The sequence below is a fragment of the Eleginops maclovinus genome, chromosome 9 (assembly GCF_036324505.1).
Source record: "Eleginops maclovinus isolate JMC-PN-2008 ecotype Puerto Natales chromosome 9, JC_Emac_rtc_rv5, whole genome shotgun sequence".
Taxonomy (NCBI): Eukaryota; Metazoa; Chordata; class Actinopteri; order Perciformes; family Eleginopidae; genus Eleginops; species Eleginops maclovinus.
Window position 1 is genome coordinate 6,476,257 of NC_086357.1, and position 23,993 is coordinate 6,500,249.

At 37.5% G+C, this 23,993-nt stretch overlaps 1 protein-coding gene across 2 annotated transcripts in view; it reads left to right on the plus strand.

Moving 5' to 3' along the window:
• Positions 1-23,993, plus strand: part of szt2 (SZT2 subunit of KICSTOR complex) — a 93,818-nt gene that overhangs the window by 27,380 nt on the left and 42,445 nt on the right. For both annotated transcript variants that reach the window (XM_063891038.1, XM_063891039.1), the window contains exons 33-51: positions 166-456; positions 601-736; positions 1,546-1,665; positions 1,747-1,816; positions 2,398-2,583; positions 3,366-3,587; positions 3,737-3,956; positions 4,251-4,325; positions 6,840-6,978; positions 7,285-7,420; positions 8,204-8,324; positions 8,508-8,660; positions 9,738-9,840; positions 11,392-11,506; positions 14,516-14,603; positions 18,033-18,151; positions 18,349-18,513; positions 19,118-19,202; positions 19,877-20,050. In XM_063891038.1, the coding sequence (XP_063747108.1) occupies positions 166-456; positions 601-736; positions 1,546-1,665; positions 1,747-1,816; positions 2,398-2,583; positions 3,366-3,587; positions 3,737-3,956; positions 4,251-4,325; positions 6,840-6,978; positions 7,285-7,420; positions 8,204-8,324; positions 8,508-8,660; positions 9,738-9,840; positions 11,392-11,506; positions 14,516-14,603; positions 18,033-18,151; positions 18,349-18,513; positions 19,118-19,202; positions 19,877-20,050 (2,718 nt within the window). The remainder of the gene's footprint in view (positions 1-165; positions 457-600; positions 737-1,545; positions 1,666-1,746; positions 1,817-2,397; positions 2,584-3,365; positions 3,588-3,736; positions 3,957-4,250; positions 4,326-6,839; positions 6,979-7,284; positions 7,421-8,203; positions 8,325-8,507; positions 8,661-9,737; positions 9,841-11,391; positions 11,507-14,515; positions 14,604-18,032; positions 18,152-18,348; positions 18,514-19,117; positions 19,203-19,876; positions 20,051-23,993) is intronic.

Consider the following 23,993-nt stretch of genomic DNA (forward strand, 5'->3'; position numbering starts at 1 on the left):
TTTTGTTGTAGTTTGATTTCTTCCAGATTTAGGCATATGCTAAGCTTTTTTTTTTTCTTGTTTCACTTGTAATGCCTGTAAAGAAATTAGTTTTTTATTTTGTGCAGGTATAGACAAACCGAGTCAATAATCACAAAGTTACAATAAAAAAGTTTTTCTCTGCAGAGAACTTCTCGGGCAGCTGCTTCATGACGGAGAGCGACACAGACTTGGTGGTGGAGTACGAGGAGCCTCCAGCCAGCGGGTTCCGGGCAGAGGGGGAGGAGCTCTCCCTGTCCGACTCCAACACCGTGAACCAGGACGCAGACTCCTTCAGCATCCTGGAGGGGGACTCCCTGCTGGAGGTGGAAGGGACCCAGCTGGACATGCCCCCGCTCTTTGTTCACGTCACCTGTTCGGTCAACATGAAGAGTTGCCATGGCTCCATGCCCATGCAAACACTGCCCACCTGCCTTGGTGAGTTCCAGACGCAAAATGTGAACACAAGATTACACTATGTCTTTTAAGTTATATTTAAATTAGTCACACATCCAATGGGGAAGTAGGACCACCCATAATATTGCTTTTGTTGCAGAGCTAATTTTGGTTTTGTGATTGCAGGAGAGATTATTTCCTGCCTGGAAAACGTTGAGACCTTACAGTCTGTGGATTTAAATGAGCTTTCAGTCACTGTAGATATTTTCGTACTGACACTGCCTCTGGAGATTGAAGTCATGGCTGATTTCCATCATAACAGGTCAGTCCAAGTATTTCGATTTCAGCAAGTTTGCAAGAGAAGATCATTATCTATGGATTTTGTAATTATCGTACCCAACAGAATCTCTAGTAAATCATCATTCATCTTCACAAATGTAGTTCTAAGCATACACCAAACAGGTTTTAGAGAAACGTACCGCATGGTAAATGCTGACACACTTGTTTTATCTTATTTTTTTTTAAAATCTTTAACGTAGTTTTTTATTACAGTTTGCACACTTTGCATTAGTTCAATCTATACAGTCTTTACATTTTTTCCCCCATATAATTTCACACAAAACACAAAGAGAACAAATGAAATACAGTAGAAAGAAAGAAAGAAAGAAAAAGTAAAAAACTAAACTGGAACGGTCTTGGCTTTGGATCAGAAGAAAAACGGCTGCTCTTTTTGTTGATGTTTCGAAGACATTTGTTCAGATGATCCCACATTTCTTTAAAAAGACTTGTATAATTTTTGACGGTATTAACTATAAATGGTTTACTTCATGGCTCGTTGTTGAAGTGAAATGATACATCTGAGTGGGTGCCAATAGTAAAAGGTGTTCCTCATGGCTTAATTCTGGGCCCATTTCTGTTCACTTTCTATTTGATTCATATGGTTTCTTCTGTAACTCGGGGAAATATATGTATCCTGGTGATTCAATTTTGTCCTTTAATCTTGAAACTAAATGATTATTGGTAGGTATATCCTGTCAGTGCTGCTTTGGTCATCCAAGTTCCTTTCAAAAACCATAAATAAGTTCTAAATGCAAATAAAACTAAATGACGACACTATGTCTCTGTGTGCAGGTACACCTCAGAGAGCAGTGTGTCCCTGAATCGGTCACCAGGACAGCCCTCCTCCTACCGCTCTGATGAGGGGCTGATGACAGTGATGGACAGTCAGTTCAGGGGAACTGCTGCTGACGGGTGAGTGTGTTCCACACATCCAAACAATACTGAACTGAATAATGGAAAAACATCTTCTCTTATCTTTCTTTCTTCCATCAGGGTCTCTGGGGATCCATTATGCAAACTCCCACTTCCTCACAAGTTAGCCATTCTGTCCACCATGGACGAGGTGAGTCTAAAGACTTATCATAAAATAATAACCAGCACAGTGCCATGAGAGAGCTGGACCACGCTTTTAACTCTTTCCTGCCCTGAGCACAAACTTTAACATATTTAGCCTTGCTGTTGGTAAAATTCATAGAAAATAAAAACCATCACATTTTTGGTTTTGTTCTTGTCAAGACGGCGTTAAATGCATCGTGGTAATGGCCAATTGATAATTCAGTATTTTATTAAGAAGTATTATTTTTTGTAATAGTTACACCAAATCAGTGCAATATCTTTCCTACTTAATATGAATATTTTTACTGTAAATTCCGCATTCTTTTTGTTGAAAAGTCTCAGCTTTTTTATATAGCTTCAATGTTATGCAACTTTTTCACTGAAAACTACAATGGCATTCTTTTGCCCTTTCCTCACTTACACAACAGTGATTTGTGTGTGTTGTTTTGCTGTGTGTGTGTGTGTGTGTGTGTGTGTGTGTGTGTGTGTGTGTGTGTGTGTGTGTGTGTGTGTGTGTGTGTGTGTGTGTGTGTGTGTGTGTGTGTGTGTGTGTGTGTGTGTGTGTGTGTGTGTGTGTGTGTGTTTCAGATCCGCTGGCTGCTGGAGGACGAGATTGTCTCTGCTCTGCGTCACTCTAGGGTCATCAGCTCGGCCACGCTGCAGAAAGTGGCAGAGCATGTCCTGCGCTCCAGCGGGCGGACGCACTGTCAATGTGAGGACGTCCCGCTGCAGTTTGTCTTCGGGCCAGAGCTGTCTCTGGAGAAATTCAAAGAGGCAAGGACACTCACACACACACACACACACACACACACACACACACACACACTAACAAAGACCTCCAGGAATATTCACATTTCAACAGGAGGCACAGTTTCTCCTTTTGTTTTCAGTTTGCTGATCATACTGAGGTTCTTTTCCAAAATATATTTAAAATAATACACCAATGTTCCCCCGTGTCACACTGCATATTATCAAATAATACTTGAATTGCTATATTAAATCAAATTTTAGTAGAGGGCCAAGCTTTGAAATTATGTTTTGTTTACAAATAATGATTTTACTCACTAGTAAATTCAAAATGGTCATACTTTGCAGTTTTTCCATTAGATTTTTAGATTATGTCAGTTCTTCCTGCACAGATAGAGTATGTCACATTTAGAGCATTCCAGCGCCTAAGTAAATAAATAAAAAGAATAAAAACTAAAATAATTCCTCTCTTTCTGTCGGGAACAATACACAAAATCTTCAGTTTTGGGAATAGCAGGAAATACAAATGTTTGACAAATGTTTTTGGCATTTATTATGAAATAATACCTGCACATTGTATGGTTATTAAGTGTTTAAATATGATCAATAAAACAAAAACACTCAAAAAACGTCAGTAACTCTATTGTAGTTACAAATGACTTTACCTGTATATTTGCTCCTTTAATTAAGAATAAAAATACTTGAAGCAAAAGTGCTATCTTTTTTATGGGGCAGGTAGTGAGTGGTCAGTATTTGTGTGGTTGAGTCAGCGTTAGTATGACGTGTTGAGATAACGTGTGTTCCTGCAGGAGTTCCGCAGAATATCTTTCTCCGGCTACGTGTTGAACGGAAAGCAGGACAGCTTCTACTACATGTCCCTGAGCAGGCTGCACCCTCAGAGGATCCACGCCACCAAGAGGCTGTCCGAGAGCACCGCAGGCCCCCACCAGCACCCCCAGCCCTGCAGTGAGGCGGCACAGGTGGAGGAAGTGATACTGGAGACTGAAGTAGAGGCTCAGCCAACCAGTGAGGTCAGATATGACACAATGAGAAAGTCTGCATTTTATCGTATGGATGTCAAATAGCTTCTTTGCTAACTCTGGCGCATTAACAGCACATTTTGTTTTACTGTGCACTGTCCGTGACCCAGGATTTTTTTGATGTAACTGTCCCCCTGCAGAGTGAAGACAGGCGGTCCATCAGTGTGGCCGCTGCCTGTGACACAGTGGCAGAATCCAGTGAGCCAATCAGAGAGTCCGAGGACTCTGTCTCTCAGTGCTCCATCAGCATGGGGGCAGGCCGAGGTCAGCTCAACACTGAACCCTGTACCGAGGCCACCTCCCCCCCGAAGACGCCATCCAGTGTCAGCCTGGCTGAGTCCATGCAGTCAGCCTCTCACAGTGAGTCCATCAGACACATTAGAGCTGTTACTGAGTAGGAATGACTTCCTGTTTGCCTCACATGTTCCATTCCTACACCTGTTATTTGTTTTACTTTAGTATTTGCCCTACTTTGTTTGTTTTATTTGTTTTTTGTCTGTCCCTACCACATGTAGGTCTTTGGTCCCTTGAAAGCCACTATATAAATGAAATCTATTCTTATTCTTATTATGTTTAAATTGTTCACTTTATACGAATACTCAGTTAATCGTAATACTCAGTTGTTTGATGTGTGACCCTGAGCTCTCTCCTCAGGCGGCGGCAAACTCAGGCCCAGTCGAGTCCAGAGTGTGGTCTCCAGTCAGGGCAGCCTGGACTCAGACATGCAGGGTGAGAGGTGCACACATACACACACACACACACACACACACACACACACACACACACACACACACACACACACACACACACACACACACACACACACACACACACACACACACACACACACACAGTGTTAGAGAGCTTTCAAACATCCTTTTTAACACAAACTTTAACAGCTTGCTATTTTCTCACTTCAACAAAATTACATACCTGCAATATGAAAGACTGCACAATATTTATTGTAGTGAAAATCTTCACAATGTCCAAAATAACTTCAAAATTAGAGTCGGTGAGTATCCAGCTCGGCAAATCAACACCTTGGGTAGAAAGCTCTATAGAACAACTATTAAGTCCTACAGTTTATCAATGATCAATATTGAAATATGTAATAGACTGAACCAGAATCTCTCCAATATTATTCCAGAATAATGACAGATTACACAGATTCTGAACCAATATTGTGTATTATTCCTAGAATAAAAAAAGTGACTTAAAGTAAACTGTTTTGTGCTCCATTTCAACCCTGTAATGACATTATATTCAAGCCTTGAGACTTGATATTCATTTTTAATATCCTTTATTTTTATACATTCTGAAACTCTAAAATTACTCGGGAGACTATTTTCTTTTAAGCTATGTGTTCTACCCTCCCGCTTCCATTTATAATTTATTTTCTGGTACACTATCTGTATAAATTGTCTATATTAATATTATATTAGCTGAATAGTCCAAAATGAACCAAAATGTATTTCTCCGTGTAAAAGCTTGTAACTACTTTGCTGACCTCTATTCAAGCAGTATCTGTTGCTGTGACTTCACACGTTGTATCATTTTCTAGTCAGTGTAGAATCTAGATAAATGAATCGGCTGCGAGGTTGAAGTTCAGTTCCTATTTACATTTCTCCTGATCAAGAGCTCCATCTTGTGGACATTGGCTTTGTGACATTTTCTGTTAGATGGAAAGATGTGAAATTACCAAACAAACAAATAATAGATTGGTGTGATTTTAAAAACGTATTCACATGTGTGGTGCTCCGAGAACCATCAGCATCACAAACAATGTGACATGGACATCAAATATCTCCATCTTGTGTGAATAAACTTACCAACTTTTAGAAAAGCTATAGAAAAGTAAATTTGTTGTTGGTATTTATCAATCTTTTGTCTAAAGAAAGTCTGACAATATCAAACAGTTTTTAGCTGAAAAGGACAGAGTACGCCTCAGCTGGTGTTTTATATGACTAAAACTACACAAACTCACACATTTATTATCATGGGGGGAACACTTTTCCTCTCTTCTCATGGTGTTATCTCTTTCAGAAATGGGAGGTAAACTGAAACCCACATGAAACCAGGAGCAGGTTTCACTGATATGAAAACAGGATTGCAATTAAAAGGATTGATTGTGGAAATGTACTGCAAGGCCACGATCATAATGGTCGGATCACAGAATTCATAAAAGTGTGGTCTAATGAGAGTAAACTTGATGTATTGCTATAACAAACAGGCCTGTGATGTGCCTGTCCCAGGACAGGAGGGCTGTGACCAGAACATCAACAGCATCAGAGATATTTCTATTGTTCTTATGTAGCAAAAAGAGAAGATAACTGCAATATGATAGGAAGAAATTATTCTATAAATAGAAGCTGGTTTAAAAAAAGAAAGGTCAAATAAAAAAGATAATTCTTGAAAAATAATAAATAAAACAAACCTTAAGTAAATTATTCCTCTAAAAACTAGAATTTCAAGATGGCAGTTCTTTTGCCACGAAAAGCAATGTCGAAAGACTTTACGCTTTCAACAACCACAACACTAGGTTGCAGCACTTCTCCTTTAACAGCAAATCTGATCTAAAAGAGTAACACATCATCAAAGTAAACACACATGATCCAAATGAAAAAGGAATGGCTCCTGCACTGTGAAAGTCTGAATCCCCCTCTATAGTAGACCCTGTGAAGCCCCAGTGATGGTACAGCTCAAGGTTACACATCACTTAAATAATTAATATAATGTTAAGACTGATCCCATAATAAGATTAGATTAGTATGAATATCCAATATTCATACAATATATAAACAACACAATAACAAAGAAAGCAACACAAAGCGACACACAGCAATGGCTGCAGGAATCATGTTTTTTCCAGAGCGAGCCCTTCTACATTTCAATGTTCTGTACGGATGCCCGGATGTTAGTGGGGCATGGTACTGATGGTGTGTGATGTCCAGTTCTATTGCGGTTGCTATGTGTGTGACGGCCCTGTTGTCAAGCACTGTGAGGGTGGGTGAAGGGAGTCCAGTTATCCTGGCAGCAGTGTTGGTGATGCGTGCGAGTTTGGTCCGGTTGGTGACAGTCAGCAGATTGAGAAAGCAGCCGGTGCAGTATGAGAATGGGTTGGATAATGCTTTGGTACAGTAGTAGGAGAAGAGGGGGGGGGGGCTTGTTGGCTCCTTTTTGAAGATGTCGGTGGTGTGTTGGTTGAAGTTAAATTGATTGTGTTTCCCCTCCCTGTGTTTGAAGGTTATGATGGGGGCAGCAGTGACTCTGAGTGTGAGAGCCCCACCCTGGATGAACAGGAGTGTCAGTCCCCACTGATGCCCGACTTCTGGCTCATCGTCAACATCCACCAGGACAGAGTGAAGGTCTACTCCCATTCCAGGTCAGATGCTCCTCACACTCTGCTCCAAGCTACACCACTGATCCCTGCCATACTGTGTACCAGGGCTGTCAATCGATTCAAATACTTAAATGTGACTAATCACATGATTGTTAACTCACAATCGCACATTTCTGATTCGTTCTTAAAGTACTGTAAAGGGATAGCTTTTTATTACTTATCTTAAATGGGAAGCTATGTTTAAAACCTTTGAAATCCCAGTCACACTTCCTCGCACAGATTCTCTGATGATTGATCACGGCTGCTCTATGGATCATACATTTCTCATTAGTCGTCCTCTTTCTGCAGGTGTTTCACAGAGGGCAAAGAGGTCAGTGCCGAGGAGTTGGAGAAGAAGGAGGAAGAGCAGGAGCAGCCTGAGTACCTGCACCTGCATCATATGGTGGTCAGGAAGATCGGGGAAATCTGCAGAATAGTCAATCAGGTATAACTTCACAGACATCACTACAAATGTTCTAGAAAATCATACAGATAAAGTAACAATGCCGTTTTGTGACAAACGTGCAATGGAAAAGGAAGAACTTAAAGTGTGTGGTGGTACCAACATTTAAAAAACAGTATGGAGGAAGATTGGCATGCTTTTAATTTGAAATCCCGCATCATCAGCAGGCTTTCCGAAAATGGCCGAGTGGCACACAAAGAGTTTCGTTCAGATCAGTTTATCTCAAATTCATGGCCTAATTGAGATCCACAAAAGCATTTTATATCCACAAATATACACTTAAAATGTGTAAGTTTATAAAATACGTTATATATTTATTTATTTACTGAAAAGAAAACTAGATTTAAAAATCCCGGAACCTTCTAAATGTCAGAAAAATAATCTCAAATGAAATAACTTGTAAATCAATTTAAAGAATTTGTTTGTATATTTCCCCCCAATTTTGTTTGAGTTAAACAAATCTATTTAGCATTTTGAGGTGTTGTAAAGTTACAGATTTCACATGGGTTGTCGAACTTTTCCCAAAAATACTATTGAGACAAATCTACAGTCCCTCCACATAAAATTCTGCTTCTGTGTGTGTGTGTGTGTGTGTGTGTGTGTGTGTGTGTGTGTGTGTGTGTGTGTGTGTGTGTGTGTGTGTGTGTGTGTGTGTGTGTGTGTGTGTGTGTGTGTGTGTGTGTGTGTGTGTGTGTGTGTGTGTGTGTGTGTGTGTGTGTGTGTGTGTGTGTGTGTGTGTGTGTGTGTGTGTGTGTGTGTGTGTAGCGCATGCTGCTGCAAGACCTGCACGACAGCCATGTGTGTAACTCTCTGCTGGTGGCTGAGAGTGAGGAGGACATCTGGAAGAACGAGTCTCTGTACAGGCAGAGGCTCCACAACTCTGATGGTAAAACCACAAGAATACACACACACACACAAACTCACACACTTTGGGTTTTATGTTTTTTTAGGTTTCAGGACATTTAAGATAAGAAAAAGGGAAGCTTTAAGTCCTTTGGGTAAACAGACCCTTTCATTTCTTCTCTGATGTCTTTCATTTATATATATTTTGTGATGTTTCACCCCACAGATTACAACACAGAGGAGAGCTACCAGGCCAGAGACTACCTGGCAGCCACCATGCAGTTCATCCCGGGACATTTCGCCTGTGACGTGGTGTGGAGCACCGTCATCCACATCCACCCACGCCTCAAGATGGGACCCAACATGGGGGTCTCCAGGGGTGAGTGGCAGATCTCAGAAAAAAAACAAGTCATGTTGCTGCATAACGGTTGCCACCAACATTGACTCATGAAATTATTTTGTATTTATTTATTGAACCTTTATTTAACCAGGATAGGATCTCAGTGAGATTGAAAATCTATTTTTAAAATCTGTGCAAGTTATTGAAAAATTGGAATGTACAGAATCCTGAAGAATAAAGTAATGTTCAAATCAGTCAATCAATTCAATTCAGTTGATTTACAAACAAATCAAAATACAACCATAAGACAAAAATGGAGGTATGGGAATTTAACACCCATATTAACAAATTGAAGCTGTGTAATAGCGGCCTAGAACTAAACAACAGTACATCTTTAGAAATGTCTACAGTTGGAACAAGTTTGTGTTTTATTCAGAAGCATTTACAAGCTACAAAACAACCAATAATACTCTATATTTAATGAGTCTAAACATTGGTTTAAGGTGGGTAAGATATAATTAAATATATGTCAAAGGGAAGATAATGGTTGAAATCAAATGCATTTCAGGGAAGATTAACTCATTTAGTAGTCCCTGGCCCTTTACTGTACTCAGACTCTGACATATAAACAAGTGCTGCCTTTGACCCCATGCACAGACAGATGCTCTAAAACAGATTCTCGGTTTTACAATAATATATATTTACAGGAAATTGTGAAAAATGTACATTTATTTTAAATAAAGTGCTAAAAAGAGATAAAAACATCTGACACCATACTCCAGTCCAGTCTAGTGTAATTGTACAAGGAGACAACTATCAATATTGTCACATGGAATCCATCCTAAATTATTTATCTACTCTTGATCAACTTCTGTAAGCCAAAAATAAACCTGCGCTTGAGTTGGGGCTTATCTCTTGTAACCTGTAAGAAGTAAAGTATGGGGAACAAAACCAACCAACAGATTGATTTTAAAAAATAAGTTCTCCTATATTCAACTGTAAATGACATCAGCCCATCTGACATCCCCTGTTGTGTTTTGTTTGATATAAAGTTGATCCTTTCCTCAAAACAAATATCCTAATCCTGTGCTAATGTCTTTTGTCTCCCTATCATAGCGATCCAGGCGCTGCGCTCCGTGCTCAACTCTTTCTGCGTGGTCAACAGGAAGAACATGTTTGTGTACCAGGAGCGTACCACCAAATCAGTCTTCTACCTCAGGTAGCCCTTTGTCTTCATTATTCATTCTTCTCATGTTTACCTCCTCAGTCCCTCTATAGTTCACACAGTTTTATTCAATATGTTGAATTTCAAACGGAAATTCACCTACAGACAATATTTCTTAAACCCTTCTGTAGCTGTAAGGCTTCGGCAAGGCTCACCTTAAAGCTTACCTTAAAGCCACATAGTGTTTTCATCCTCCTGAAACCAAAATAAACCCACAAAAGGTCTTAAGGGAGGAATATAGCAGAAAGGAAATTAAATTGGCTCCAAATTGAACTGCTGTCAAACACAGCCTGGCGAGTAAACACCATTTGTGGATCCCCAAGCCAGGTGGTGTAGCCTCCCAGGGTGGGGAGGAGGGAAAACTGTATCAATGCTGCCCACAGACTCCACTTATCATAAAATCATCCTTTCACAACTCCAGAAGGGCTGGGGATCATTTAATGTAGGAGCAGGCAAAGGAAGAGAAAGAGCGTGTAGTTGTAAAGATGAATACAAATCATCATGTGACATTTTTGACCACTTAATATTTGTAAACTTGGTGTTTTGAGGCTGTTTCATGAAGCAACCGCTGCATTGTTCAAGTTATTCTGTTTCATAACGAAGGATAGCTCAGTCTCTCTATACTGAGAACAGTCATGGTCAGATTACACACACCTCACTCTCATCTCAATTGGACATGGGCTGCCATAAATGCCAACTTCAACTGTGGAACTTATTTATTTTTTAAATCAAGCAGAAAAAAAGAAAGAAGAAAGACATACTTTAATTAAATCCCGCTCTTCACTCTGTTAGTATTATTATTTATAATTTTTTTGGTTCTTAAGTGTAGTACTTATAAATGTATTTATATTAATGTAATGTGTTATTTTAAGTCCCTACAGACTGAGCTACTGCTTCCAAATGCACTGGAATAATAATTGTACTACTTTATTTTAATTTATTAGCTTTAACCAACTTAAGCTAACCAAAAAATAATGACACATTAACAAAACTGCTGTTAAAATACCTTTAGATTGGATGTGTGCCCCCCCTCCAAGCATTTATTTATCTTCTTTTTGGCATTTAACTGGCTGTAGCATTGTGGAAAACATCTTAAAGTAAGAACTCCATCCTGGTTAGTTATCCCATTCTTCTTCATGAAACACACTTTGGTTTAATACAAGGCACTTAGTTCAGCTGGTGATGCTTGTACACAGCAGCAACGAAAGCTCATTTAATCCTGTCTCAATTTCCCCTTTTTATTCAAGCAATCGTTTAGTTGTGTAATACTGCCTGGAACTTATCAGATACCATGAGTCTTTGGTGTTCAGTTTCTAAGCGGTATTTACCGACTGTTTGCTCTAATTAACTTTGTTGGAAACATTAGTCAGAGTGGCTTTCAGATAAAAAGGAAACACACTGGGTGGGGAGGACAGATAAGAGGGATTAGGATAGGATCAGTAGGTGACCTTTCATTTAAATGGCAGAAGATGGAATTGTTCGCAAAGCATCATTAATACACGACTATCACCAGCCTGCTGTAAAACATTGTGTTTATCTTTCCAGACTTTGTGAGACGTCCCTAACCGGGAAATACTCAGACGTGGATGGAAACCTGCACATGACTCGATCCATAGGACTCGCTCGGAGTCAGGAGCCTCTGATTTCTGAGGATCTTATGGTTAGTATACATGTGTTTGACCCACAAAAGTGTCAGAATTGATATCGGCGTGTGTTTCCCATTAGCAAACAACTTGAACAATGAAAATGAGACCTGACTACTTGAGCCTTATCTGCCTAAAGACTCCATTTGACATGGACTAGCTCTTTAACACTTAAAGTAACAGACAACTTAATGATGGCAACCATAGAAACAAACAAAGCCTTTTTTGTCGGTAGCTATCACATATGGAGTACCATCAGACTTAATATTATTCAATTGAAAAAGAAGACTTCATATACAGTGGTATGCAAAAGTTTGGGCACCCCTTAGGAAAACCACTGCATCAGTTTGTCACTTGCTGAGCTTTTGAAGCAGCAACTTCATTTTAACATATGTTATACCTTATGGTAACAGAAACATCTCAGTAGTGAAATAACTTTTATTGGTCAAACAGAAACATGTTTATGTGCATTCAAACAAAAATAGGCATGTGCATAAATTTGGGCACCCCTAAGAAATAATTCCATTAATATTTAGTATTGCCTCCTTTTGCTGCAATAACGGCCTGTAGACGCCTCCTGTAGCCACAGACAAGTCCCTTAAGCCTGGCAGGTGGTATTTTGGCCCATTCTTCCACACAAAACGTCTCCAGTTCAGTCAGGTTTCTTGGCCTCCGTGCATGGACAGCCTTCTTCAAATAAATCCATACATTTTCAATGATGTTAAGGTCTGGGGACTGGGATGGCCATTCCAGAACATTGTACCTGTGCTTCTGCATGAATTCCTTGGTGGATTTTGATCGGTGCTTAGGATCATTGTCCTGCTGAAAAATCCAACCCCGGCGTAGCTTCAACTTTGTGACTGACTCTAGAACATTCTTGTCAAGAATCTCCTGGTACTGTAAGGAATTCATGTGGCCCTCAACTTTAACAAGTTTTCCAGTACCTGTGCTAGCCACACAGCCCCATAACATGATAGATCCTCCACCAAATTTTACAGTGGGCAACAAGTTCTTTTCATTGAATGCAGTGTGTTTTTTTCGCCATGCATACCTGTTCATGTTATGACCAAATAACTCAATCTTGGTCTCATCTGACCACAGTATTTTGTTCCAAAATGCTTCTGGCTTGTCCAGATGTGCTTTTGCATACCTCATGCGACTCTTCTTGTGATTAACACTCAGGAAAGGCTTTTTGCACATCACCCTTCCAATGAGCTCTTCCTGGTGCAAAGTACGCTGGATTGTGGAACGGTGAACAACTACACCATCAGCAGCCAGATGTTGTTGTAGTTCTCTGGAGGTGGTCTGTGGCTTCTCTGTGACCATTTTCACCATCCTTCGCCTGTGCCTTTCCCCTATTTTTGTCGGCCTACCACATCTTTCCTTCACACGGACTGTTCCTGTGGCCTTCCATTTCACAACTACGTTTCTGACTGTGGAGACAGACAGTTTAAACCTGTCAGATAATTTTTTGTACCCTTCTCCTAATTTATAATGTTGGATTATCTTAGCTTTCAGGTCAGTGGAGAGTTGTTTTGAGGTCCCCATCTTGCCACTCCCTAAGAAAGAACCTAGGCCAGGCACAGCCAGCTATTACCTATGTTAAATAGCCTTTTTCATGATTGGTTCCACCTGTCTTTGTAATTGAAGGTCTAATGAGCTAATCAAAGCAATTTTGTGCAGCAACCTGTCAGCTATAAATCCGTACAGGTGTTGAAATGAATGCTATTTATAAGGGTGCCCAAACTTTTGCACATCCCATTTTTTGCATTTTATTTTATTATAATAAAACTATGTAATGCTACCCTAAGAATTTTGGTCTGGAAAACACTAAAACGTCTACATCTTTGTAGGAAAACAAATGTTGTTGCTGTGATCTTCTATTATAAAGGAAAAGCAAATTGTCATGAAATCTCAGAGGGGTGCCCAAACTTTTGCATACCACTGTATGTAAAACGTGATACATTTTGTGTATTTTCGATGCACACAAAACAGTTATCTTTGTAAAATAATGCAAAAACTATGATTCCCAAAATATAATTCGAACACACATGCACATACTTTTGTTTTACTGTGAATAAATATAATAGAAATTCACAACTATATGTACTTAAAGGTAGTACCAATTCCATTGGAGCAGTTTTTTAAAGATACATATCCAATTACATTTGTGAATCCTAATTCTATTAAGATGGATACAGGCTATGTTTTCCTGAACTTGTCTCTCCGAACAACAACAACAATTTATTAGTGGGTAACAGAAAATGGGGCTTTTGGGGTTTGTGGTTTCCATGAGGATGCCAAGCCCCTATACCAGGGGTGTGCAAACTGCAGCCTGGGGGCCAAATGCAGCCTGGCTCAATTTTGAACCGTCCCTCAGCAGATTCTAAAAGTATATAGGAATATAGCCCACACATGAAACTTGTGCTTTTCTTATATTCTACTTCTTAAATGTATATGTGAATAGATATTACACAGTGTATTCATGTGTTAGTGAGCCCACTGTTCAAATAAATTCAGTCAATTAAAGTTGAAAACATTTTCAAACAAATCATAATTGATAAAAAAAAAAGCCCAATAACTTATTTACATAACAAGCTTGAAATGTACCCTTCATATTTCCCCTTATTATAAGCAATCTGAGGCTTCTGTTTTAAGGGATGAGCTGCAAACAAAATAAATAAAACCCTACAGAGAGCTGTGTTGTAGGCTGTCTTTTTTTTCTTAAAGCAGATTCAAGGATGAAGCATAATTTAATTACAATTTATAGATTTTTTCAACTTATAACTTAACTTATGAGGCGATAAACCACACCCCTAGAGCCCTTCCTATATTTTTCTGTATGTGGCCCTATGTGAGAAAAGTTTGGACACCCCTGCCCTATACAAATGCCTCACATAGAGCTGAAACTGCATTGAAACATACCCAACGAGAGCTGTTTGTTAAAGGTCAGTCCGTGTAGTCGTGCTCAGTAAGCCTTAGTGCTGCTACCATAACAGCTGACCTCCTGCTGTGTCTGTCCTCAGGGCTCCAGGTCGTCTCTGGACGGCTCTCGGCCAGTTGGACAGGTAGACAAACACATCCTGCTGCTGGTGCACGGAGTGGGAAACACAGGTGAGAGGGAAAACATCACGGGATCGACATCAGCCATTTACATTTCTGATACCAGATAAAGAGATTAGTAGTAATACCTGGAAGAGATTCAGTGGATCAGGGGGTGTGGAGGAAATAGAGTATTGAAGATTTTAAAAAATGTTTTAGCTATCAGAACTCCATTATAAAACCATTTGCCAATGTTTATTTTAAGAGGAGATTGTACCTTTATCTGAACAGAATTGAATGCTTGACTAAAAAGGCAAGCTGTGCTATATTAAACATCTGCATATTTGCATTTTTGTGAACATATAGCCATGCTAACATTAGCCTTGTTTTTTGACCTCATTCAATTCCCTTATCTATCCAAATCCCCCAGTGATTTTAAATTTTTTCACACTGATTAGCTCTAATTTAAAAGTATCATGTTCATTTTCAGGTTGATATTTGTATTTTATGTCTCTAATGTGACAGGTATACATGTTTTAATGTTCAAAAAGGTCTTTACACCCTCTGTCTGAAACCAGAGCTCAGTCTGCTCTGATTGGTTAGCTGGCAGCCTCTGTTGTGATTGGTCAACCAGCTTAGAGATGTGTCCATAATGTCATGCCGCTTAGCCTTTCAAGTACAAAGTTTTGAAGCGCTGGCCAATAGAATCACAAGTGTTACATAGTGATGTCACTACGTAACAGAAGTAAACCAAAGACCATTCACATGCACAAAAACCTATAACGCAGTAAAGGAATGGAGAAATCCCATGAAACATAACAGTGCTCCTTCAATGTGCAAGGAGGACCATAAAGATCCATTTTATAATTGTGTTCCTCACAATGAAAGTCACAGCTGTTTGCACGGCTGTAGAATGTTAGACTGTTAATGAATCACTGAAGGGGGAGTTGGGATGTTGGCAGAGCTCACATAAAACACGGCTTTATAAAGATGAAATACTTCTAAACTTAGCATGCGATTGATTCACAAATTGACATTTCACATAAGTATAAGCGCCGTCCTCTGTGGCTCTGTGTGTAATTTGTGAACAAACGTCGCTCTCTAAGGCTCACGGAGAGGGAGAACGCATCATGCATGAACAGCAGAGAAGTTCTCGATAACTCCCAAATCGCCTTCAGCTAATCGTGTTGCTCCTGGTGAGATGGGAGGAGGTATTTGGAGCTGGATGGAAGTCAACACCAGTGAAGGCCTGCAGCAACTCTCAGTGGCAGGAGCTGACAGCATGATGACGGGGCGGGAACACAGCCAGAGATCGAGACAGTTTAACTTCACTTGTGTTCTTAGAGGGCGAAGCTCGGCCCACTGACAGCAAGTGTCACCTTCTGCTACTGACTGGGAAGGACCAAGTAGATTTAAATAAGTTACAAGTATGTATTCAATATGATTATAATCAGACTATATTATTTATCTCAGGGTACATTTGGATTCCTTACAATTGAAATAAAATAAAAGATAAAAATGTTTAATATTTATACTTAAGAAACAAGACGATGTTTGATAAAAGAACAAAATCAGAATCAGAAACAGGTTTATTTTAGGTTAACACATACGAGGAATTTGACTTGGGACTGATACAAAAAACAGTTACAAGATATCTATAATAACATTACGAATATAGCAGTATGTACATTGAAATATAGGTGTACATGTATTTAATTCAAATTGGAATAAAACTTGCATTTACAGTTAACATATTATTAGGTCTTACATAAAATAATTTCAATAAAAAGACCAACAATGACGGTGAAGAGGGTCGATTTTTTCTCAATTACAGAAAATTATGAAATTCAATCTTCTGCAGAAAATCATTAAAAAAAGAGTCCAATTACAAGCTAAAGGAGCCAAATTACACAAATAAATGATCTATTAAAAATATGTTAAAATGATAAATAAGATAAAAGAATATGAATATATGAATATGAAGTAACACTGAAATACAGATTCTTCTAAATGTTTAGGGTTTAAAGGATGATGTGAGTCAAATCATCATTTTCTGACTCCTGTCTTTGTCACAGAGCCCATTGGCTCTGATGTACATCTTTGAAAAACCTCACAAATAGTTTCATTTTATGTTTCAAGGTTCAGTCATTTATTTGTTACTGTATTGAGAGACATCTTTTGTGCAGTGGTGAAAAAAGTACTCAGACTTGTACTTGAGTAAAAGTAGAAGTACCAGAGTGTAGGACTACTCTGTTACAGTAAAAGTCCTGCATTCAAAATGTACTTGAGTAAAAGTACAAAAGCATTAGCATCAAAATCTACTTAAAGTACCAAAAGTAGTCATTATGCAGATTGGTCCTTTTCAGAATAATATATCTGATATGTTTTCATTATAATTATCGATGTGTGATCAACGCTGGTAAAGGTGCAGCTAGTTTTTGCTGCATATCAAACGTGTGTATTTCTACTTAAGTTGTAATATAGGGTATATCTTTTGTTATTTTATGGACACCTTATTACTTTATGTTGCTGTGCTTTGCTACCATTGGTCTTGTTCTCAACCCAAATATCAATTATTTGGGCCTGTAATAAAAACAGGCTGCTGTTCTCCTGTAGATGCCTAGATGGCGCTGTTGCACCTCTGATATGGCGTTGTTTTTCACCGGCTGGGATTACATCAGCAGTTTCTCAAAAGCACGGATAATTAAATTCCTACTCTGGTCCTCCACAAACTGTAATTTGAACTCCCCCTTTTTTTTTTTTTTTTTTGCCACATCACTGGTGAGCTGTGTTAAGCCCCTCTTTGAAGTGTGAATATGTGTATTTTTGAAAGTACACCATCACTCTTGTCTTTTGTCAGCAGAACAACATGTCAAGTTGAATACACAACACTTGGAAGGAGATATTAAACCCTCTGAGGCATTCATGAATAAATTATTTCCTTTCATTGTCAGGTGGTAAGAGCTCTCTGACTGATTTTTATTTTTTTACTTGACATTGCTTAGTCGTCATATTTCAAAGTCATATAATGGCAACTGAGCTCTCTCCATAACAACAGAAAATGCTAGAAAATCAGAGGGATGCAGTGGAAAGCTCCGATACTAGGGAGTTAAGGTGGTCCATTAGCTTTTATTTTTGAACCCATCTTGACCTACAGCTGGAACAACACCTTTTCTGCCTACTGCCTTTATTCTGCATCTCCTACCAAAGGTTTTTGGATGGCAAAATGTTTTCGAAAGTAAAAGCATCAACAATAAATGCTTGAACCCAAAGTTAAAAGCTTTAAAAATTGTAACTAAAGGTCTATGTTCTTATTTTTTTCTTCGAACGCACCAGCCTTAAATATCTTTTCCGATGGGAAGCAGGCGTCAGATGCTGTTGGAACATGCACTTCCTTTAAAACATACTAAGTTGGAATTGCAATCAGTTTATTTAATTCATAACCTGTGTGTTTTTTCACATTGAGGGTGATGCAGAGATGTTTTTTCCCTTTCTGTTCAGGTCCAGAGATCACAGACGAGCTGGTCAAAGTGCTGCGGAAGCGCCTGGATGAGACCACCTTGGACATCATAACTGTCATGCTCGTGAGGAACTGTAAGCTCACACCGGCTGATGTGGAGGTAAGCTGCTCCTATAGGTCCATTCGTATCGAAGAAAATGAAGGGAAAGCAAAAAAAAGATCCCAAAAGATTGAGAATCTTTAATGCAAATATGTTTTATGCACATTGAGACGCTATTATGTTCACTGCGGCAATCAGAATTCACTTGGACTGAAAATTGCTTTGGATAAAAGCTTTATAAAATGTTGTGTGTTTAGTTCATCCAGCCATCAGGATCTCCAGCCACTCAGGTGATGACCTTCAGCCTCCCCCCCTACTGTCTGCCCTGGCTGCCAGCTGTGGCTCACTACCTAAGGCAGAACCTCCTCATCTTCCTGCACATACCAAAGTACACAGACAGCAACACAGCACACCACTTCAAGGTACAAAACACACCGACCCAACGGTATTGAGTTAAAGAGGACCTAAGTTGCTCATTTAGATCTAGAATTAGAGGAAGGAATCATTTCAAAAATCAATAATCCAATATCATAAAGAAAGAAATAAATAACTTATACTACTCTTAGCTATAAAATAATGCTCCCACTGTGTCGAAAACAGATGTCCTGCCCAGGCATTAGGAACCACTATTATAAATAAAGAACATTGCAAAACCTTTGGAGTTTTTTTTCTGCAGCTCTCTGAATTGCGATAGCTCTACCTCGCCTCATCCCAGAAACTGTTGCTGCAAAATCAATGACTCCGCAGCAGTGTAAAGATCTGGCTAATAAAACCCGAAAGTAAACAGTCTGACTGGTTTAAGTCCTGAAACTACTTTAAAAGATTTGTCGCCTTGTAAAAGTAAGTCATTGCTGCTTGAAAATCAAAAGTGCCTCCCTGCACTGATAGATGTCTGCGAGCGCACTGCAAACAGCTCTGTAAAAAGAGAGGGAGATCAAGAAGGGATAAATCCCAGAAACCTGTAGGCAGAGAGTGAAATCATTGTGATGTTTGAGAGGAATGCTGACTCTCCTGTTCTGTGTGCAGCACTACTTTCATTTGAGCGGAGACTTGGCCGACGGAGATATCTACCTCTACAACAAACCTGGAGGCCAGGGGACTGGAGGCAAAGGTAATCACACACCCTCAGTTTCCTTCTGTATGCATATGAGTGTGTGTGTGTGTATACAGAAGACAAATAAATGACAGGTTGTTGAAGTTTAGGATAAACCTCTTGATACAGCTCCGGAAAAACTCAAGAGACCACTCAGAATTTTCCTTTTCTCTACATGTATGGCAGCCATTCCAGTGTCTGTTGAATTCCAACACAGAGAAATGTTGTCAGTAGTTTAAAGAATAAAAAAAAAAAAAATGTAACGCAAAGAAATATCTATAAGTAATAAAACCTAAATTTCTTTGTCTCATTTGTGGCATGTTTTGTTTAAAGTGGCTGGACATTTTTTCTGTTTCTGAAAAACATCCATCTCTACTGCTTGTGAAGGCCGGACACCACCCTCTCTATACATGGTGCTGCTTACCTGCTTAAACTGAGTCGTCAACAGATCAAAAATGGATATTGTGTGTACAATGTAGGCTGCTGTGACACACAGTGAAGGTGGCACCATGGAAATTAAAACCAAATCTATTTTGTCATCTAAATAATAACGGCAAGGCTGAATGGAAATTGTTTTTGGGGATAATTGTGTCACAAAAGCAAATCATTTGTGATTCAGCGGATAGTAGAAGTTAAAAATCTTAACTAGATTTCACTGTTGGATATTTAACCATATCCCTCTCCTCTTTCAGGTATTGCCTGCATCGCCCTCTCATTCGTGGACGCCCACAGTCGACCCCTTCAGGTTCCAGTTCAGGACTGTACCGCCCTGCAGAGATCAGAGAACTGCACCACCCCCCTTCATCCAGACCACTTTGATGAGCTGACCACTGTGGGGAGGGTGGACTCCGTCAACATGAGCTCAGGTACATACAACGACTATTGCCAAACTTCATTTAAACCAGCTTTCTGGAATGGCTGAAGCTGGGGGATGGTTAACGGTAACGGTTTAATATAAAGCTTAATCTCTGGCCCAGTTGGGTAGTTAGGACATACTCAGGTTACATGAGGGTCATGAATTTATGGGACCTTGAAGCAGCAGTACACTTATATAATATATATGCAATAATGAAAAAAACAAAGGTCCATACTTCAAAAAGGAGGCTATTGCCATTACGAATGATAGTGTACGGTTGTGTGAAGTTGACTAATTGAACCCATGCATGGAAATGACCAAAATGAGCTTTATTAGCAAAGTATGGGTACACAGGAAACCAATTTGACTCCAGTTTTTGTTGCTCTCTACATACTTTAGACACAGTTCCAAGAAGCTTTAACAGGAACATAGAAATAAACACACAGCTAAGTATGAGGACAGCCAAATGAACAAAGATAGGAACTTATAAACATAGAAGTATTATTTGTTTATTCATGGCAGTTCTTTTTAAAGTGAAACATGTACACTTAACAAACATTTTATTTATTTGAAAATCTTATTTTACCTACCCCTTCTTAAAAACATTAACAACAAAGAAATGCAATAACCATAGAAAAAGTCAAACATATTCTCTCATTCATAGTTACTTACAAATACCTACAGAAACACAATCAAAAGTCTACTCTATATTGTCTGATTACTTTTTCTTTATACATTTTTCAACTTAAAAATGGGCGTTCTTATAGTATAGTATTTTATTGTTCTTATAGTATGGTATTGTTCTTATAGTATAGTATGGCATTGTTCTTATAGTATAGTATGGCATTGTTCTTATAGTATAGTATGGTATGTTCTTATAGTATGGTATTGTTCTTATAGTATAGTATGGCATTGTTCTTATAGTATGGTATTGTTCTTATAGTATAGTATGGTATGTTCTTATAGTATGGCATTGTTCTTATAGTATGGTATTGTTCTTATAGTATAGTATGGTATTGTTCTTATAGTATGGTATGTTCTTATAGTATAGTATGGTATTGTTCGTATAGTATAGTATGGTATGTTCTTATAGTATGGTATGTTCTTATAGTATGGCATTGTTCGTATAGTATAGTATGGTATGTTCTTATAGTATAGTATGGTATTGTTCGTATAGTATAGTATGGTATGTTCTTATAGTATGGTATTGTTCTTATAGTATGGTATTGTTCTTATAGTATAGTATGGTATTGTTCTTATAGTATAGTATGGTATTGTTCGTATAGTATAGTATGGTATTGTTCTTATAGTATAGTATGGTATTGTTCTTATAGTATAGTATGGTATGTTCTTATAGTATAGTATGGTATGTTCTTATAGTATAGTATGGTATTGTTCTTATAGTATAGTATGGTATGTTCTTATAGTATAGTATGGTATGTTCTTATAGTATGGTATGTTCTTATAGTATAGTATGGTATTGTTCTTATAGTATAGTATGGTATGTTCTTATAGTATGGTATGTTCTTATAGTATGGTATTGTTCTTATAGTATGGTATTGTTCTTATAGTACAGTATTGTTCTTATAGTATAGTATGGTATTGTTCTTATAGTATAGTATGGTATTGTTCTTATAGTATAGTATGGTATTGTTCTTATAGTATAGTATGGTATGTTCTTATAGTATAGTATGGTATGTTCTTATAGTATAGTATGGTATGTTCTTATAGTATAGTATGGTATGTTCTTATAGTATGGTATGTTCTTATAGTATGGTATTGTTCTTATAGTATAGTATGGTATTGTTCTTATAGTATAGTATGGTATGTTCTTATAGTATAGTATGGTATGTTCTTATAGTATGGTATGTTCTTATAGTATAGTATGGTATTGTTCGTATAGTATAGTATGGTATGTTCTTATAGTATGGCATTGTTCTTATAGTATGGTATTGTTCTTATAGTATAGTATGGTATTGTTCTTATAGTACAGTATTGTTCTTATAGTATGGTATTGTTCGTATAGTATAGTATGGTATTGTTCTTATAGTATAGTATGGTATTGTTCTTATAGTATAGTATGGTATGTTCTTATAGTATAGTATGGTATGTTCTTATAGTATAGTATGGTATGTTCTTATAGTATGGTATGGTATTGTTCTTATAGTATGGTATGTTCTTATAGTATGGCATTGTTCTTATAGTATGGTATTGTTCTTATAGTATGGTATTGTTCTTATAGTATAGTATGTTCTTATAGTATAGTATGCTCTTATAGTATGGTATTGTTCTTATAGTATGGTATTGTTCTTATAGTATGGTATTGTTCTTATAGTATAGTATGTTCTTATAGTATGGTATGTTCTTATAGTATAGTATGGTATTGTTCTTATAGTATGGTATTGTTCTTATAGTATGGTATTGTTCTTATAGTATGGCATTGTTCTTAAAGTATAGTATTGTATTGTTCTTATAGTATAGTATGGTATTGTTCTTATAGTATGGCATTGTTCTTATAGTATGGTATTGTTCTTATAGTATGGTATGGTATTGTTCTTATAGTATGGCATTGTTCTTATAGTATGGTATGTTCTTATAGTATAGTATGGTATGTTCTTATAGTATAGTATGGTATGTTCTTATAGTATGGCATTGTTCTTATAGTATGGTATTGTTCTTATAGTATAGTATTGTATTGTTCTTATAGTATGGCATTGTTCTTATAGTATGGTATGTTCTTATAGTATAGTATGGTATGTTCTTATAGTATAGTATGGTATGTTCTTATAGTATGGCATTGTTCTTATAGTATGGTATGGTATTGTTCTTATAGTATGGCATTGTTCTTATAGTATGGTATGTTCTTATAGTATAGTATGGTATGTTCTTATAGTATAGTATGGTATGTTCTTATAGTATAGTATGTTCTTATAGTATGGCATTGTTCTTATAGTATAGTATGGCATTGTTCTTATAGTATAGTATGGTATGTTCTTATAGTATAGTATGGTATGTTCTTATAGTATAGTATTGTTCTTATAGTATGGTATGGTATTGTTCTTATAGTATGGCATTGTTCTTATAGTATGGTATTGTTCTTATAGTATAGTATGGTATTGTTCTTATAGTATGGCATTGTTCTTATAGTATGGTATGTTCTTATAGTATAGTATGGTATGTTCTTATAGTATAGTATGGTATGTTCTTATAGTATGGCATTGTTCTTATAGTATGGTATTGTTCTTATAGTATAGTATTGTATTGTTCTTATAGTATGGCATTGTTCTTATAGTATGGTATGTTCTTATAGTATAGTATGGTATGTTCTTATAGTATAGTATGGTATGTTCTTATAGTATGGCATTGTTCTTATAGTATGGTATGGTATGTTCTTATAGTATAGTATGGTATGTTCTTATAGTATAGTATGTTCTTATAGTATGGCATTGTTCTTATAGTATAGTATGGCATTGTTCTTATAGTATAGTATGGTATTGTTCTTATAGTATAGTATTGTTCTTTATAGTATAGTATATTCTTATAGTATGGTATTGTTCTTATAGTATGGTATAGTTCTTATAGTATGGCATTGTTCTTAAAGTATAGTATTGTATTGTTCTTATAGTTGGTATTGTTCTTATAGTATATATGGTTCTTATAGTATAGTATGGCATTGTTCTTAAAGTATAGTATTGTATTGTTCTTATAGTATGGTATTGTTCTTATAGTATTGTATTGTTCCTATAGTATAGTATGGCATTGTTCTTATAGTATAGTATGGTATTGTTCTTATAGTATGGTATGTTCTTATAGTATGGTATTGTTCTTATAGTATAGTATTGTTCTTATAGTATAGTATGGTATGTTCTTATAGTATGGCATTGTTATTATAGTATGGTTATGTTCTCTATGTATGGTATTGTTCTTATAGTATGGTATTGTTCTTATAGTAT